Genomic DNA, 18,778 nt, shown 5'->3' on the forward strand with positions numbered 1-18,778 from the left:
GCACAGGCGCTGGTACACACCCCTGAAAAAGAACACTGCCTCTTTCACAGGTGGGCAGAGCCATAGGAGAAAAGGTTTTGTTAAGCCTTATCACAACCTCAATCTTAAAAGACAGGCCAGCAGTTTTGGTTTTATTACGTGATACATAACCACATCACAACAACAACAAAAACTTTGATATTATGCAGCTATACTATATCTTCACCGCAGAAAGACAGCTGGATCAGTGTAGCTTTTTATTTGTGTTTTTAAAAAAATTAAGTTTCCTACCTATGTATCTGATTTCCCTAAGTGGCTTCATTGTTTCTGCCCTTCACCGTTCCTAGTGACAGATTAACTTCTGTTACAAGATACATGATTGATGAGCTAATCAGGTATGTAACAGCTTCCCCCCATTCCATGCCCACACACATAAACCACCCCAGACATATATAACTGCCTTACAATTCTACACCTCCACAGAAATGTGTCATATATTTCCAAAGCCCACACACATTCTCCTCCTCAGTCTTGCCTCACCTTCTAAAGGGGAAGGCAAACTCTCCCCTGACACCAACCAGCACCTACCCACACAGATGAGTATAGAGGTTTAGCTGCGCCCACGATCCATCATAGAATCTGTTAGCAGCTCTGATCTCAGAGAAGCTGTCTTCTATACAAAGAATCCAGTAGTCTATTAGCTGCTGGGGTAAATTTTTAGGTATCCATGTTCTGAAACAGACTCATTTTTCCTCCTCTGGTTTTCCTTAGAGCATAGTACACTATAGCACAAAACAGGCCTTTTGGCCCACAATGTTGTGCCGACCTTTTAACCTATCTAAGATCAATCTAACCCATCCCTAATACATAGATCTTCACTCTTCTGCCATCCATATGCCCATCTAAGGATCTCTTGAATGTTCCTAATGTATCACCATCACTGACAGGGCATTCCACACACTCATCACTCTCTAACATCCTCCTTATACTTTCCTCCCAACACCTTCAAATTATGCCCCTTATCTCAGCCATTTCCACCATGAGATAAAGTCTCTAGCTATCCACTCTGTCTATGCCTCTTATCATCCCGTACACCTCTATCAAGACCCCTCACAGGTACAACATTACCTCGCAGCTCTTGAACGCAATCCCCTGACTGATGAAGGCCAACACACTATACACCTCCTTAACCACCCTGTCAACCTTGAGGGATCTATGGATGTGAAACACAAGATCTCTCTGTTCCTTCACACCACTAAGAATCCTGCCAGTAATCCCATATTCTGCCTTCAAATTCGACCTTCCAAAGTGAATCACTTCACAGTTCTTTGAGTTTAACTCCATCTGCCACTTCTTAGCCCTGCATCCCTCATTGTCCCATTGTAACTTGTGAAAATACTATTGGAAACTCACCTACCTTCATGTTATCCTTGTGAATTAAACAGAGATTTTAATTCATCTTTGTGATACTAAAAATTCTAATTCTGGATCAAAGTTCTTAATCGCTCACATTTTCTATTGTTGCAAAAACAAATCCTTGATGATAGTTCAGTGCAACATATCTGCCTGCCTTCAGTAATTCAGTGACGTTCTCCCCTGAATCCATTTTTAATGTCACCTTTATTGACCTTCCTTGATGAACAAAGTGGTCACAACTGTATTTCTCTTAAGGATGGTAACATTCTCACAATCTACTTGATTTGAAATTTCAAGTTTTGGTATATGATCCACACAATTATCTCTTTGATATACTAAAAACTTCTATCAATTAGCTGCATGATCTAGGTCACTTCAAATTCTTCACTGTTTAAGGAGGAAAAGGAAGTAATTCCCTGCAACTGAAATTCCAATCCTCAGTTTTCACTTTTAGCACTGGTGACTTTTGATTAGCCATGTTGTCTTTAACCAACAGTTTCAGAGACATTTAACAAGGGTACAAACAGTAATTCTACTGTGAACAAGTACTTCATTTGTTCCATATGATTAATTACTCACGGAACTGATGATGCAGACTTAAATAAGGGCAGACTGATCAGAATGTTAAGATAATTAAAAATAAAAGATTAAGATAAAGGTAATTGTTTTCAATGGAAAACTCAATGGAAATATCTTAAATATAGAAATGTTCTTTCTTCTGAAGGTAGGCTTATTCAGTTAGATGCCCTACATTGTACTGATTTAAGAAGCATAAAATCCTGGAAAATATTCAAAAATTCATACATACTATGACTGACAGTATCAAATTATGCTTTTATAAATTGCACATTTAGATGGAGATGTAACAAAAGATTTTTACTCATGTATATGAAGGATGTAAGAAATAAAGTCAATTCAATTCAATCTTCCTTTTAAAATCCTACAGATTCCAACAGCATAATACAGAGAACCTGCACTAATTGCAGCCATCAGGCAAGCAGTTATAGCAATTACATTCAGACTGTTTTTAGAATCTAAAACATCTCTTCTATATGTAGGACGAGCCAGCCTCCAAGGTACAGCATGCCGTACCTATCACTGCAAATAGATCCACTAAATCTTTGAGTATTGCAATGGCATTAATTTCAAGTTTATTCAATTAACATTCTCTATTAGTCTCCAGAGTGACTCCCAAATAGATCTCTGCATTCAGCAGTGCTAATTCCATGCCTTTACCTCATCCAGGAGTAACTACGTGTGAAGACCATTTCCTTAGATGCAAACAGTTCTATTCACTATAAATGGGCATTAAAATAAAAAAAATCATGCACGGTAAGCAATAATTTACTTTTCACTTTTTATCAAAGCCATGCCAAGATGCTTTTCAGCAATTTATTCATATTCATTAAAATAGTCCACAAAGAGTTTTCTTTTCCTGAATATATTGGATGATGAAAGGAAGTTCAAGCTTCTGAGAACACATGAACCAAGTCCATTGAGATGAGGTTACTTCTAATGACCTTGCTTTCTCAAGAGAAGGCTTTAAATCCCAGTTTCAGAAATTGTAACTTGAACTAGGGTAATGTTTCTAAGGGAATGCTGCACTGTCAGAGGCAAGATCTGTCAGCTGAGACATTAAAGACCTGCCTTCCTCTCAGGAAGGTATAAAAGATCCCAGTGGAACATAGAAAACAGATAATAGGTGGAGAAAGCCACTGGTCCATTGGAGTCCATTGCACCATTCAATACAATCATTGACTGATCACATATCCCTCACTATAATCCCAATCTCAGCCCTAAATATTTTACCCCACATTCTACGACTACAATCCTTAGTTCCAGAACCTCAAGCTCCGTATGAACTTTGTGCATTTCATCTCCATTCTCTCCTCTAACCCCAATTTCTGCTGAGATTGTTATCTCAGGAATCAATTTGCTGAAACTTGAATGCATTTTCCTCGAATGAAAGCACCTCTTTTTGAAGGTAAGGACACCAAAACTACACACGATTCTCAAATTGTGGCCTCATTTAGACTCTCTGTTATTGTAGTATTGAAAGATAAATTTGGGCTTAGGTTGTTATTTATGCCTCATCAAAATCAGCAATCAAATGACACTTCTTCTCCCCACTTAAAATTTGCCTTGAAAAATTGGTATTTCTTTATTCACAAAACCCACCAATCTCTACACTGACAAGGGGAATTCTGCAGATGCTGGAAATTCAAGCAACACACATCAAAGTCTCTACAAAGGGATTATGAGAACAATAATCCCTTTATGTCAATTTATGCAATTTATGTCAAACATTAACTCACACAGCAAACATTGTAAGTCATTAAAAGGCTACACCTTTACACAGATGAGGAAAGTAAAGAATAGCTAATAACATACATAAAAGATTTTAACCGCCTATGTCAACTTGCCAAACTTAATTGAGAGGAGAATGATAAATTACTTCCACGTCAGCCATGATAGCTTCGTCACTAAGCACAGTTTCCTTCAAATTACCAATGCAACACACTTTCACACCAAGCAATCACTGAGCAGGTCCCTAAATTTTCAGCGGTGGAATCAACCAACATAAATCACCCAAACTACTCTTGGCCCATTTTGATAAAGCTTAATTTTTAAACCATCTTGTTGTAACTTGTTTTGTGGTATGAAACAGGTGTAGCCAATCTCACTTTGAGCCCTTGATAATAATAACTCCACTGAAATAAAATGCATGGTTACTTTTAAAACGGGCACTAGAAATACAAAATAACAGACTACATTTTTGAAAAATATTCAATGTAATTCCCTAGGCAGGTGAGAGGTGGTGTTTACAAGGACATTACAGAACCAGGAAGTGCCCTCTCACTGTAAAACAAAAGCAGTTTGTACAGTTCTGGCCCTATTCATCATAGAGTATTTATGCTAAGATACCCGGTTGACTGTCAGCACCTGGCTAATCATCACAATGGCTGTGACATGATATTTTTGAAATTCCTGCTTGTTACAGTACCCGATTTGATTTTTTTGCCATTAACAGCTCTGGGGTATTCTATGTTACTATAGGCTGCTTATTAGTGCCAATTATGATTGCTCTTACAAAACTAGTTTTGGTATTTGTATCACCAAACTTTCTTGAAATACTGGTTTACAAGGCTGATTGTTGATGAGAAGAATTCATTGTTGGTATTACAGTATGTGATTAACAGCACATTTTTTTTCTGTTCACTGATTCCATACTGTTCCTGCACATTTTTCTTTACAGTCTGCAGTGTGTATCAAGTTTATGGCCCTTAACAGGAGCAATTACATCCTTACATTTCAAAAACTATACAGAAGAATAGCTTCTTCAGTTACTGCCATCTTTATTGGGATCCACTGTTGGTATCAATCAGTTAGTAATATCAAAGAATTCTGTTTTTTGTCCCCCAGCATGTTTCCAGGGCATCTAATCATAGGACAATGAAGAGGAATTCATCCACACTGCTCATTAACCTAATGGTAATTCTAACTATTATTCGGACAGCCAAGTGTGAAAGGCCTGACTTCAGCTTGCCAGATCTCTTAGTCCAACAAAGCCTTGAATGTTATGACAAGCTTTTCTTGACTGACTAATTATTGTGCTGCATTGTAATAAAAAATGGGCTTCATAAAACAGAATGTTTACAGCGAAGTCCATACCGTGAACTGCTGATATTCTTCCTTTGTTCCACCACTATTCATATACATCCTGTGCTGCTATCAACTTTTTTTCTGTACATTAGACTTATAAATTAGATAGGAAATGGAATGCATCTGATATTAAATCTCATAACCCAGTTCCATTAAAAATGACTATACGTTATTAAGTGCCAGAAAACAATTTATAATCTGAACTTTAAAGTCTTGAACTCCAGTCATTAAGCATGTCAGTGCAGAATTTTACCATGATAGATTGGTCTAGGCTGTGTAGGGAAATGCATATAAGGAAAATCTGAGGACATCATTATATCATTTTGAAACACTGTGGTGAGCTTCCATCATACATAGAATAAGAAGGGCAACACAGCAGTGCAGTGATGCTGCCTCACAGCGCCGGTGACCAGGACAAAAAAAATTGCTGGAAGTATTCAGCTTGTCAAGCAGCATCTATGGAAGGAAATAAACAGTCGAGGTTTCAGGCAGAGACTTTTCATCAAGACTCATGAAACATCAACTGGTTATTTTCTTCTATAGATGTTGCCTGACCTGCTGAGTTCCTCCAGCAATTTGTGTGCGCTGTTGAAGGTTTCCAGCATCTGCAGAATTCCCTGTGTCTCTAATGACCAGGGTTCAAGTCATGATCTTCAGTGCTCATTTCCTCTGTGACCACAGGAGATTTTCCCCAGGTACTCCAGTCCTTTCACATCCTAAAGATGTGCGGGCTGGTTGGTTAGCTGGGCATTGTAAATTGCCCCTGCTGTGTAGGTGACTGCTAAAACATGTTGGAAGTTGATGTGAACAGGGAAAGAATTGGTCAGGACAAAGGACTTTTATATTTGTCCAGTATAACTCCCAAGGTAATAATATAAATAATCAGTTCATCAGTGCTGATGATTACGAGCCAATGATAACTGTCTTTGGCACTACATTCTGATCTTATGAGCCTAAACGTTTAGCCAGCAGGTATGGATAACGAACTTCATTGTCTCATTTTACATCAAACGTCAAAATTCTACGAAAAAGAATGCAGGAACCTCGGCATATGGGAACGTGACATTGTATGGGTAGCCAAACAAACACAGTTTCCTGATAAGCTGTTTGCTCAATCACCCATAAACACAGCTGCAAGAAGCTAAAAGAAGATGTCACACAAGGAAAATATATTCATGAGAAAAGCAGCCCCTGAAAGTACCACCAACAATGACGACAATCAGACTTAGTGCTTCATGATGAAACAAGTGAAGTGTGATCCTTTTGCTATCCAATGAAGCCACGGTTTCCTATCCAAACATTTTAGCTATGGCAGCTTCAAGATTAGAACTACTACTTCCTTTAATTATGATTTCCTAGCACTGCAGATACTACACAATTCCCCGCTGGTAATAGATCTGTGTTGGCATAAATATGATCTTTAATTATAATTCAAACAATTATCTTAAAATGGGTTAACACATCTGTTATGATGATGGACAAGGTTAAGTCATATTGAACATATAAGCACAGCAACTGCACTGTCATCAATTGCAAACTGTAGTAACATATCGCAAACTACACACAAACCCAGATTCTCTGTTTACAGATTAGTACTCCCAAATGCTGTGTCACAAACTGCTCTTTGCCAGAATCCAAAGCAGGCTCATTCTCAAACTTATTCCATGACGTTTTGTACAGGGTCCCAGTGGTATCGAATCAGGTCATACACAACAGCAAGGAGATTTCCTTGCCGAACGTACAAAAACTCATCTAGCATCTTTTTCTCCCCCATTTTCACTACACGGCCACAGTTTTTGTTCACAAACTGGTCATTTTGTCTTAAAACCCAAGTTAATACTTTTTAGGCATTCCCATGGATCTATCATCATTCAATCAAGTTTAAGAACAATCGAGGTAATGAAAGCTGTTGTACAACTCAAGTTTGGACACATTTGCAGAAATACATTTCAACTGACGATGTGATTATCTCCCACCCAAAGCTAATGTTCTCTCCTACGCTGCTCCCCTAAAAAGAATGCTTGCATTTATTTAGCAACATTCATGTCCTCAGGCTTCCAAACAATTTGCAGAATACAGAACAAGGACAAGTTTAATTGTCATTCAACTGTACATTACTAATAAAGCCAAATGAAAAAGCGTTCCTACGCAGCACAGTACAGGCTCTTCGGCACCTGCATTGTGCCAACCCTTCATTCTACTCCAAGGTCAATCTAACCCTCACAAAATTTTGGAGGAACTCAACAGGCCAGGCAACATCTATGAAAAAGACTAAACAGTCAATGTTTCAGGTGGCGACCTTTCTTCAGGAATGGAAAGGAAGAGAAGGCAGAGTAAGAAGGTTGGGGGTGGGGCGGGGGGGAGGAGTGGAAGAAGCACAAGGTGGCAGATGATAGCTGAAACCAGGAGAGGGGGTGTAAGGAGTTGGGAAGTTGATTGGTGAAAGAGATAAAGCGCTGGAGGAGGGGGAATCTGACAGGAGAGGATAGAAGACCATGGAAGAAAGGGAAGGGGAAGGAGCACCAGAGGGAGGTGATGGGCAGGGAATGAGGCAAGGTGAGAGAGGGAAACAGGAATGGGCAATGGTGAAGGAGAGGTGGGGGGGGGTGCTATTACTGAAAGTTCAATAAATCAATGTTCTTGCCATCAAGTTGGAGGGTACCCAGAATATAAGGTGTTGCCTCATCACGGTAGTAGAAGAGGCCATGGACTGACTTGTTGGAATGGGAGTAGGAAGTGAAATTGAAATGGGTGCCTACAGGAGAGCCCACTTTTTCTGCTGGATGCTGTATAGGTGCTCTGCGAAGTGGTCTCCCAATCTACTTCAGATTTCACTGATATACAGAAGGCCACACAGGGAGCAGTGGATATAGGAGATGATCCCAACAGCCTCAGAGGTGAAGTATCTCCTCACCTGGAAGGACTGCTTGGGGTCCTGAATTGTAGTGAGGGAGGAGGTGTAGGAGCAGGAGTGCCACGTGATCCGCTTGCAAGGGTAAGTACCAGGAGGGAGGTCAGTGGGGAGGGGCAAATGAACAAGGGAGTCACATAGGGAGTGACCCCTATGAAAAGCAGAACGTGGGGGTAGGAAAGTTGTGTTCTTGGTGGTAGGTGAGGACAACCCTATCCCTGGTGTGGCAGAGGAGGACATTTATGTGACTCTTAAATAGGCACAGGGATGAAAGAAAAATGGAGGGCCTTGTGAGAGGAAAGGTTCACAGCTGCAAGCGTGAAATGGAAGAGATGCCGGTGAGGGCAGAATTGATTGTGGAGGGAAAGAAGCCCTTTCCTTTGAAGAAAGGCATCTCATTGGTTTTGGAATGGAAAGCCTCATCCTGAGAGCAGAAGCAGCGGAGAAGGAGGAACTGAGAAAAGGGGATGGCATTTTTACAAGTGACAGAGTGGGAAGAGGTATAGTCCAGGTAGTTGTGAGAGTCAATGGATTACACACACACAAAATGCTGGCGGAGCTCAGCAGGCCAGGTGGCACCTATGGAAAAATGTACAGTCATCGTCTCGGGCTGAGACCCTTCAGCAGTACGTCCTCCATAGGTGCCGCCTGGCCTGCTAAGCTCCTCCAGCATTTTGTGCGTGCAATCCACTGACTCTCACAACTACCTGGACTATACTTAGAAACATAGAAAATAGGTGCAGGAGTAGGCCATTCGGCCCTTCGAGCCTGCACCGCCATTTATTATGATCATGGCTGATCATCCAACTCAGAACCCCGCCCCAGCCTTCCCTCCATACCCCCTGACCCCCATATCCACAAGGGCCATATCTAACTCCCTCTTAAATATAGCCAATGAACTGGCCTCAACTGTTTCCTGTGGCAGAGAATTCCACAGATTCACCACTCTCTGTGTGAAGAAGTTTTTCCTAATCTCGGTCCTAAAAGGCTTCCCCTTTATCCTCAAACTGTGACCCCTTGTTCTGGACTTCCCCAACATCAGGAACAATCTTCCTGCATCTAGCCTGTCCAATCCCTTTAGGATTTTATACGTTTCAATCAGATCCCCCCTCAATCTTCTAAATTCCAACGAGTACAAGCCCAGTTCATCCAGTCTTTCTTCATATGAAAGTCCTGCCATCCCAGGAATCAATCTGGTGAACCTTCTTTGTACTCCCTCTATGGCAAGGATGTCTTTCCTCAGATTAGGGGACCAAAACTGCACACAATACTCCAGGTGTGGTCTCACCAAGGCCTTGTACAACTGCAGTAGTACCTCCCTGCTCCTGTACTCGAATCCTCTCGCTATAAATGCCAGCATACCATTTGCCTTTTTCACCGCCTGCTGTACCTGCATGCCCACTTTCAATGACTGGTGTATAATGACACCCAGGTCTCATTGCACCTCCCCTTTTCCTAATCGGCCACCATTCAGATAATAACCTGTTTTCCTATTTTTGCCACCAAAGTGGATAACTTCACACTTATCCACATTAAATTGCATCTGCCATGAATTTGCCCACTCACCCAACCTATCCAAGTCACTCTGCATCCTCTTAGCATCCTCCTCACAGCTAACACTGCCACCCAGCTTCGTGTCATCCGCAAACTTGGAGATGCTGCATTTAATTCCCTCATCCAAGTCATTAATATATATTGTAAACAACTGGGGTCCCAGCACTGAGTCTTGCAGTACCCCACTAGTCACCGCCTGCCATTCTGAAAAGGTCCCGTTTATTCCCACTCTTTGTTTCCTGTCTGCTAACCAATTCTCCATCCACATCAATACCTTATCCCCAATACCGTGTGCTTTAAGTTTGCACACTAATCTCCTGTGTGGGACCTTGTCAAAAGCCTTTTGAAAATCCAAATATACCACATCCATTGGTTCTCCCCATCCACTCTACTAGTTACATCCTCAAAAAATTCTATGAGATTCATCAGACATGATTTTCCTTTCACAAATCCATGCTGACTTTGTCCGATGATTTCACCGCTTTCCAAATGTGCTGTGATCACACCTTTGATAACTGACTCCAGCAGTTTCCCCACCACCAACGTTAGGCTAACCGGTCTATAATTCCCCGGTTTCTCTCTCCCTCCTTTTTTAAAAAGTGGGGTTACATTAGCCACCCTCCAATCCTCAGGAACTAGTCCAGAATCTAACGAGTTTTGAAAAATTATCACTAGTGCATCCACTATTTCTTGGGCTACTTCCTTAAGCACTCTAGGATGCAGACCATCTGGCCCTGGGGATTTATCTGCCTTCAATCCCTTCAATTTACCTAACACCACTTCCCTACTAACATGTATTTCGCTCATTTCCTCCATCTCACTGGACCCTCTGTCCCCTACTATTTCTGGAAGATTATTTATGTCCTCCTTAGTGAAGACAGAACCAAAGTAATTATTCAATTGGTCTGCCATGTCCTTGCTCCCCATAATCAATTCACCTGTTTCTGTCTGTAGGGGACCTACATTTGTCTTTACCAGTCTTTTCCTTTTTACATATATATAAAAGCTTTCTTCCCACTCTGTCACTTGTAAAAATGCCATCTATCTCCAGAGAGAAGCAACTGCGTGAGATTTTCACTGCAATGATAAAGTACGACTTTAATTTTGAAGGGGTACATAGGTTTAGGGGATATTTGCAAGACGGTTTGAGTCCTTAAAAGAACTGTGTGACAGAAAAATGTGCAAGGCTCAGCAGTCAAGCAAGCCTTCCACATCAGCCACAGCAGACGACGAACCTCGACCTTCAATATCGAGGCAGGCAGTCATAGGAGAAGATGAGGCTGCCTGCCCTAATGAAAACAGACGATGACGAGATGACACCCCAGTGTCCCACCACCCCAACACCCAGGCCGCGGACAGATACTGTACTGATTCGCGGAGAATGCAGCAGTAGCCGGGAGGCACACAGCACATCTTTAAGAAAAAAGCCGAAATAAACATGCTAATTAATTAGGTGCCGCCCGACACATAATTGTCGACCTAGATCAGAGACGACGCAATTGGAAATCAGCACTGATCTGGGCCGATAATTACGTGTCGGTGGCACCTAATTAATTAGCATGTTTGTTTCGGCTTTTTTCTTAAAGATGTGCTATGTGCCTCCCGGCTACCGCTGCACCCTGCGTGCTTCGCGGCAATGTATCGCTCGGCGGCCTGGAGGATGGGAGCCACTGCACCACCCAACCTGCGACAATTCAGTCTAACACACCATCAGTGTGCTCGGCGCTGAACCAATTCCGGTAAGTGATACTACACAGTACATACATTATTTCTATTTTATATAGGCTGTGTATTTTTACGTGTTATTTGGTATGATTTGGCAGCTTCATAGCTTAAAGGTTACTGGAGAGCACTTGCACCGTGTTTTTGCCAACAGCGCTTGCATGAGATTTTCTGCTGACGGCGCTTGCATGAGATTTTCGGTACGGAGAACAGTGCAGTAATGATTGTGGAAAAGTATTTCTACTTTATATAGGCTAGGTATTTATCATATCATTCCTGCTTTTACAATATGTTACTGTTGTTCTAGGTTTTGTGTGTTATTTGGCATGACTTGGTAGGTTATTTTTGGGTCTGCGGACGCTCACAAAATTTTCCCATATAAATAAATGGTAATTGCTTCTTCGCTTTACGACATTTTGGCTTACGAACCGTTTCATAGGAACGCTCTACCTTCGGATGGCGGGGGAAACCTGTACACCACATCCATTGCTCTGCCTTCATCAATATGATTTCTTGTTCCTCAAACAGTTAATCAGGATCTTGAGGCATGACCTCGTGATACCATGTTGACTATCCCTAATAACTACTCTATACTTCAACACCATTTTTGTGCCCTTGAATCCTCTAATATCCACTGATCTATACATTTTGTATGCAATCAATAACTGAACCTCTAGTACCCAGTGAGTAGCAAATTCATTGCCTTGTGAATGAAGCTATTCCTTAAATGGGCCACTTCATGTCATGAAGTTGTTCATTCACTTTTAAGCCACCCGGCAAAGGAAACATTGTCCTTGTATCTACCCTATAAAGCCTTATCAGAATTTTTTTTAACCTTTCAATGAAGTCAGCTCTCATTCTTCTCAACACTATACAATAAGAGATCAGGATGACTCAATCTTCCCACACATGCTGTCTCAAAAACACGTGTGCTGAATCCTTGCTCACTCTCTCTATACCCTTTTGAAATTTAGTTAAATTAACATATGAAACACAAAAATCTGGTTTTGTGTGCAATAAAAACCCCTTGACCAATGTGATAACCCGCCCACCCCACACATAATCTGTAACCTTATTTTATGTCAAATTGGTTGAGAGATGAAAACAGACCAAATTCTTTAGAAAGATGCTGCAGAATTTCTGTGGATTTGTGATCTTATCTACGACTGGTTGCAAATAAAGAAGTAGAATTGTTGCAATTCTCACATAGCTAAGAATGAATCAGTTGGACAGTTCATACCAATCTCCATCCTCAATGTAGGCCTTTTATGATTCAACTATACCCAGTTTCTGTGTTTATTCCAGGGTAAACATTGTACCTATACCCAACTACTCCAGCTACATCATGCAAGAAATAGATTTTCATGGCAATTCAATCTTCACAGCAACGTGTGCACACATTTCTTTCTGACATCAGAACACTTTCATTTATATTGTTCATTTCACAGCCTCAGGATGTCCGAAAGCACTTTATAGCTAAGAAAGTCCCAGTTCCATCCACCAAGTTACAGTTTTAATGCAGCATAACAGACAATTTGCATCTAACAAGCACTGACATAAAAAATTACGTCACCAACCCATTGCAGTTTCCAACTCATAGTCAAGAGACCCAATAAATCTCACAGAGCACCCCATTTCTCTGAGGATAGGATCATAGGATCTACCCACTTATCAAATGTAGAATTTAATGTTTAATCCAAAAGGTATGCTGGAGTACCAGCCCAGTTATGTTTTCGGTCCTTATCACCTTTGACTCTGGCAAAAGTGGTGCACCCAAATAGTGGCTGACACCTTACTAAACTGCTTTATTATCAAGCTCAGCACCAATGGCAACTCTCACTATAGAAAAGAAACTTGAGAAACAAGGGTACTTTTCCACTGTGGTGGGGGGGGGGGGAGGTGGAATCAGCATAGAAGAATAAAGACTCCTGACTAGCTTTCTTATCTCAAAGTGACCACATACTGAGCTACATCATGATATACAGGCATAACAAACTCAATGCAAATCAAGCATATCACTCCAGTTATAAAGAAAAAAGGGAACTTCACAACGACAGCATTGAAACAGAAGTGCCTATGTAAGGAAATATTAACTTTAAATGGAGCATTTCACAAAATAATTACACACATTATGATATAATTGCCTGCTTTTGAGTCATTTCATTTAAGATATTTATCTGTTGCGTTCACCAGCAACTTTTATGTGTGTTGCGTGTAAGATATTTATTTGACATCTCTATAAATGCTCTATTAAAAAAAAAGTCAGGTTTTAGCTGAATACAGCAAGACACAACTTTTCTCATGGAAGAACATTCACTACACATTAATCAGCACTCTGTTTATCAAATAGTTTAGTATTTGATGTAGTGTGGAATGCTACATCGGTAGTGGGAGTTACATACTATAATAAAACAGCGACCAAACATACCCTGCCAGCTAACTTGTTTTCTGCATCGGTGCATGAGAAGCCCCTCATTCCTGAATAAATGTCCCACTCTGTCTTACTGTGTTTTTGCTTCAGCCATCATAAATACACAAAGCTACTCCTGAGTCGGTGACGGGATGCGGGAAAAATGCCTGTATGTGAATAGATTGATTCATCATTATTTTTATTTAGCGATACAGCACAGGGTAGTCTCTTCTTGCCCTCCGAGACACACCGTCCAGCAACCCCAATTAACCCTAACCTAAATACGGGACAATTAATCTACCTAGTATGTGTTTGGACTGTGGGAGGAAACCAGATGACTCAGAGAAAATCCATGTGATCCAAGCTGAGGACATGCAGAGACTTTACAGAACAGCGCTGGAATTGAACTTCGAAATGCAGAGCAGCCGAGTTGTAATAGCATTGTGCTAACTGCTACACTACCGTGGTGCCCAAAACATAAGAGATTCTACAGATACAGACACCCACAGATGCTGCCTGACTTGCCGAGCTCCTCCAGCATCAGAGTCCAAAGGTTTGGAAAAAAAAATGTTTGCAATTTTGCTATGTTTCTATCCTAGGTAGGGTACATCATTGTCAAAAGAATAGCAAAGCTATCTTACTCAATGCAGCCATCATTTGAGAAATATGTCATGTTGTTTGTCCTGCCATGATCCACTGCCTAAGCATATACTGTACTGAGATATCAGGTCAGGACAAGATCAGATCAGGGCAGCACAGTGACACAGCAGTTAGGAATTTCTGCCTCACAGTTTCAGAGACTGGGTTCAATCCTGACCTCTGGTACTACATGGAGCTTGCTGACAGATTAATTGGCCACTGTAAATAGGCCCTTGTGTGTAGGAGAAAGGTAAAACTGAAGGAAGTTGATGAAATACGGAGAGGAAAAAAAGAACATTACTGTAGGATTATAAACACAACAGATTCTGCACATGGTGGAAATCCAGAGTACACATACTAATTTCTGAATGAGCTCAGTAGGTCAGTCAACATCTATGGAGGGCAATACATTCTCAAAGTATTGGGCCAAGACCCTTCATCAGGACTGGAAAGGAAGAGGGAAGAAGCCAGAATAGAAAGGTTGGGTAAGGAAAGTAGCAAAACCTGGAAGTAGATAGGTGAGATCAGGTAAAGGGGAGGGTGATGAAGTGAGAAGCTGAAAGGGTAAAGGGCTGAAGAAGCAGCAATCTGATAGGAAAGGAGAATGAACCATGGGACAAAGATAAGGAGGGTCACCAGAGGGAGGCGATGGGCAGGTGAGGAGAAAAGGGGTAAAAGGGGAGCTTGAGTGGGGAATGGAAAAAAAGTGGAGGAGGAGAAATTTCAGGAAGTTAGAGAAATCAATGGAAGCTACCTATGTAGAATATGAGGTGTTGCTCTACTAACTCGAGAGTGGTCTCATCATAGCAATAGAAGAGGCTATAAACCGACATGTCAGAATGGGAATGGGAAGTACAATTAAAATGGGTGGCCACCAGGAAATCCCGCTTGTTGTGGCAGACAGAGCGAAGATGCTCAAAGTGGTTCCCCAATCTACATCGGGCATCACCAATACTGTGGGATCAGTATTAGCACTCTATGATTGCAGTCCGTATTAGGAGCTATGATCAAATGGTGACCTGAAGTCATGATTCAAATTTTCACTCTGCCCTAGCCCTAACAGACACTAAATTCAGCGACAGCAATCCCATAGTACAAGGCATGAAGGGCTGCAGGGTGTGATCCTTGCTTCCACTTTGCTGATGCTTACATCCTGTACTTAGCCTCCAGTGTCTTGCAGGCATCTCTTTTAAAGAACCTAGTTCATCCTGAACTGTAGACGGTTTCAACTTGGAGTACTCTGCTCTGATTTACCAAGATGCAGCACACCACAGTTGACTAATTGTTTCTGTTTGAGACCCATCTCGACCATAATTTTCATGTGACAAGGGAAATCAATTTCATGGGTCATAAGTTTCACATAGAACTACCAGCCCTTGGTTAAATAATTTCATTCAGAATTATCAATGCAAAGACTTGGAAAATCTGGGACAGCAAAAATAAATGAGCAAGTTATATAAACAGGAGCAAAAGGCCATCAGTGTTTTCAGCAGAAGAGAAAAATCATAATCAGATTCAGGTTTAGTATCACTGACATATGTCATGAAATTTGTTGTTTTGTGGCAGCAGTACATTGCAATATATAATAAAAAAGCTATAAATTGCAATAAATAAATATACTATATAAATTAAATAAGTAGTGCAAAAAGAGAGGAAAGAGTAGTGAGGTAGTGTTCATGGGTTCATTGTCCGTTCAGGAATCTGGGCAGAGGGCAAGAGGCTGCTGCTGACATGTGAGTGTCTCTCCTCGAGCTCCTGTACCTCCTCTTTGATGATAGCAAAGAGAAGAGGTATGTCTTGGTGATGGAGACCTTAATGATGGATGCCATCTTTTTGAGGCATTGTCCTCAATGCTGGAGAAGCTAGTGCCCATGATGGAGCTGGCTGAGTTATTTTCTGATCCTGGTGTGGTGGCCCTTCCATATCTGGTAGTAACGCGACCAGTTAGAATGCGCTCCACAGTACATCTGTAGAAATCTGCCAATGCCTTTAGTGACATACTCCTAATGAAATACAACAACCGTTGTGCCTTCTTTGTAACTGCTTCAATACCTTGGGCCGAAGATAGATCTTCAGAGATGCTGACACACAGGAACATGAAACTGCTCACTGTTGATCCCTCAATGAGGACTGTGGTGTGTGTTCCTTCAACTTTCCCTTCCTGAAGTCCACAATCAATTCTGTGGTCTTACTATTGAGAGCTATGTTGTTGTTACTACACCACTCAAACAGCTGATCCTCCTTGTCACCATCTGAAATTCTGCCAACAATAGTTGTGTCATAGACAAATTTATAGATGGCATTTGGGCTGTCCCTAGACACACAGTTGTGGGTGTAGAGAGAGTAGAGCAGTGGGCTAAGTATGCATCCTTGAGGTGCACCAGTGTTGACTGTCAGTGATGTTATTTCCGATCTGTAGTTTTCTGGTGAGGAAGTCAAGGGTCCAGTTGCAGAGAGGAACAGAGGCCCAGGTTTTGGAGCTTTTTGTATAGAACTGAAGAATTGAACGCTGAACTGTAATCAGTAAATGGCAGCCTTACCTAAGTATTACTATTGTCCAGGTGATCCAAGGCCCGTGCAGCGCCAGTGAGATTGATCTACTGTAGACCTATTGTGGCAATAGGCACATTGCGGTAAGTCTATGAACTCATTGTGTTATTTTGTCACCGGAGCACAAATTTTCCTTTTCGTAATAACGTGACACAAATTAGTAACTTTCACAGGCCAAATTAAAGAGTTTTATGAATTGCTTATTATCAGATGAAGAAAAAGCAATGACTCTGTCAAGTATGAATCATACTGTTTTGAGAAAACTAAGTAGTTATGTGCTTTAATTCCTTTAATAATCGTTGTGCTGTCACCTCGCTCATTTTTACCCAGGGACAAGGAACACGTCACATCTGCCAACCTTCAGTAATGAATCTATTACCATCTTGTTCGGTGTATTCCTTTCTTATTGTATGATCTGTAAACTCTCGGATCTTAAATGAGTTTCAGATAACTTCTGTGCCAAAGCAGTATACTTCACTACCATGAAGTAAAAAGTTCCCCATAATCAGACGGTGGTTTATAAGAAAATACTCGTCAGGTTTCTGCTATGATTTTCATAAATAGATGGACTATAGACTATATGGTTAGTTACAGCTGATATTTATTTCAGAAGACCTGAAAACATCTGAAATTCTAGATACTAAACTACAGTATATACAAATTCCATACCCAAACATTTTATGACGTGCAGTGCTACTGTTTTTCAATGCGATGCAAACAATGTCTGGGTATTAGTTGGTAAAAGTTTGGTTCTATTTTGAAACAATGAGGCACAGTGAACTAAACCACACCTTAATTTACAAACAAGCACTCCTCTCAGCTCACCTCCCTATTCCGCTTTCCTTCAGGCTTCGTAACTGACAGACTGTGGACGGACCTGAGGGGTGTCCAGAGACATCCGTGCGCCTCTTTCAAATCGCTAGGAACACATAACTCACTATTTCCCTGCTGATCTTGGACGAGCTAATGCGCAGCATTTTACAACTAATAAATACCACACCAAGAACTCAGCCGGACTATTTTCATATGTTCCTTTTTGCCTTTTGTTGCTTTAATACTATTTTTAAAGCAGCCAAAAGACAAGCTCGAAGCAAACCGAAAATTGTTGGAAGCACATGTCTGACTGCGACTCAAAAGATCAATCCCGCCGCGTTTACAAAATAAAAATAACAAACTTCCCACCCGAGGGTTCTCACACGTTAAGCAGTGTTTGACACCCTTCGCTATGTTTAGTGGCCAGCAGACCACTGCCTAGAACACAGACAGTGGAGTTGTGATAGCGAGAGCTTTGCAAGGATTATGACCGCTTTTCTCACCGTGCACAGTCCTCTCAATGCACCGAAGCGAGCTTCCGACCATCTGTCCGTGACTGCACAGCCCGGTGTCAGGGTGCGGGCTCGCCGGCTGTTGTGATCCCCTCTGGCGGTGCAAGCTCCTTCCCTGACAGCTGCGCCGACTGCCCAGGAGCGGGCTCCTCTCCCCAAACACTTAAACATCAGGGTCTGCCTGGACTGCAGTAGAAAGTGTGGGGGCATTGTATCTGCTGCCCTGTTAAGTATTCCTTCTGTCCAGCCCCTTTCCTCGATGTGGGCACAATAAGTCCCGTTCCCAGGGAAGGATTCGGACACCACCGCTCTCTCTGTGCACTGCCACCACTCCGCGTGATTCAGCTGTTGTCAGTTTCACACCAGCCCCGCCTCCGCCTCTTCCTCCCACCCACAAAGCAATTGGCAACCAGCTGCACCATTGGCCGGGATCTCTGCTGATTGACGTGGGCACGTTTCATGGCAAACTCCCGATCAAGGCACCGACGGAGTCGGTAACAAAAGTACAAGTTAACCGGGGTATTTACATTCCGTACACCGGATCTGCATTAACTGCTTATTTACTCTTAAAATGTACTTTGTGGGCCCCGAACCGTATGTGTTTTCGAC

General features: G+C 41.6%; 1 protein-coding gene across 1 annotated transcript in view; it reads right to left on the reverse strand.

The window, feature by feature from the left end:
• The window catches only part of fam210b (family with sequence similarity 210 member B), a 69,200-nt gene extending 50,689 nt beyond the window's left edge, over positions 1-18,511 (reverse strand). The window contains exon 1 of the mRNA XM_072276707.1: positions 18,161-18,511. Within this exon, the coding sequence (XP_072132808.1) occupies positions 18,161-18,379 (219 nt within the window). The 5' untranslated portion in view covers positions 18,380-18,511. The remainder of the gene's footprint in view (positions 1-18,160) is intronic.
• Between the last annotated feature and the right edge of the window lie 267 nt (positions 18,512-18,778).

Source organism: Mobula birostris, chromosome 2 (assembly GCF_030028105.1).
Source record: "Mobula birostris isolate sMobBir1 chromosome 2, sMobBir1.hap1, whole genome shotgun sequence".
Lineage (NCBI taxonomy): Eukaryota > Metazoa > Chordata > Chondrichthyes > Myliobatiformes > Myliobatidae > Mobula > Mobula birostris.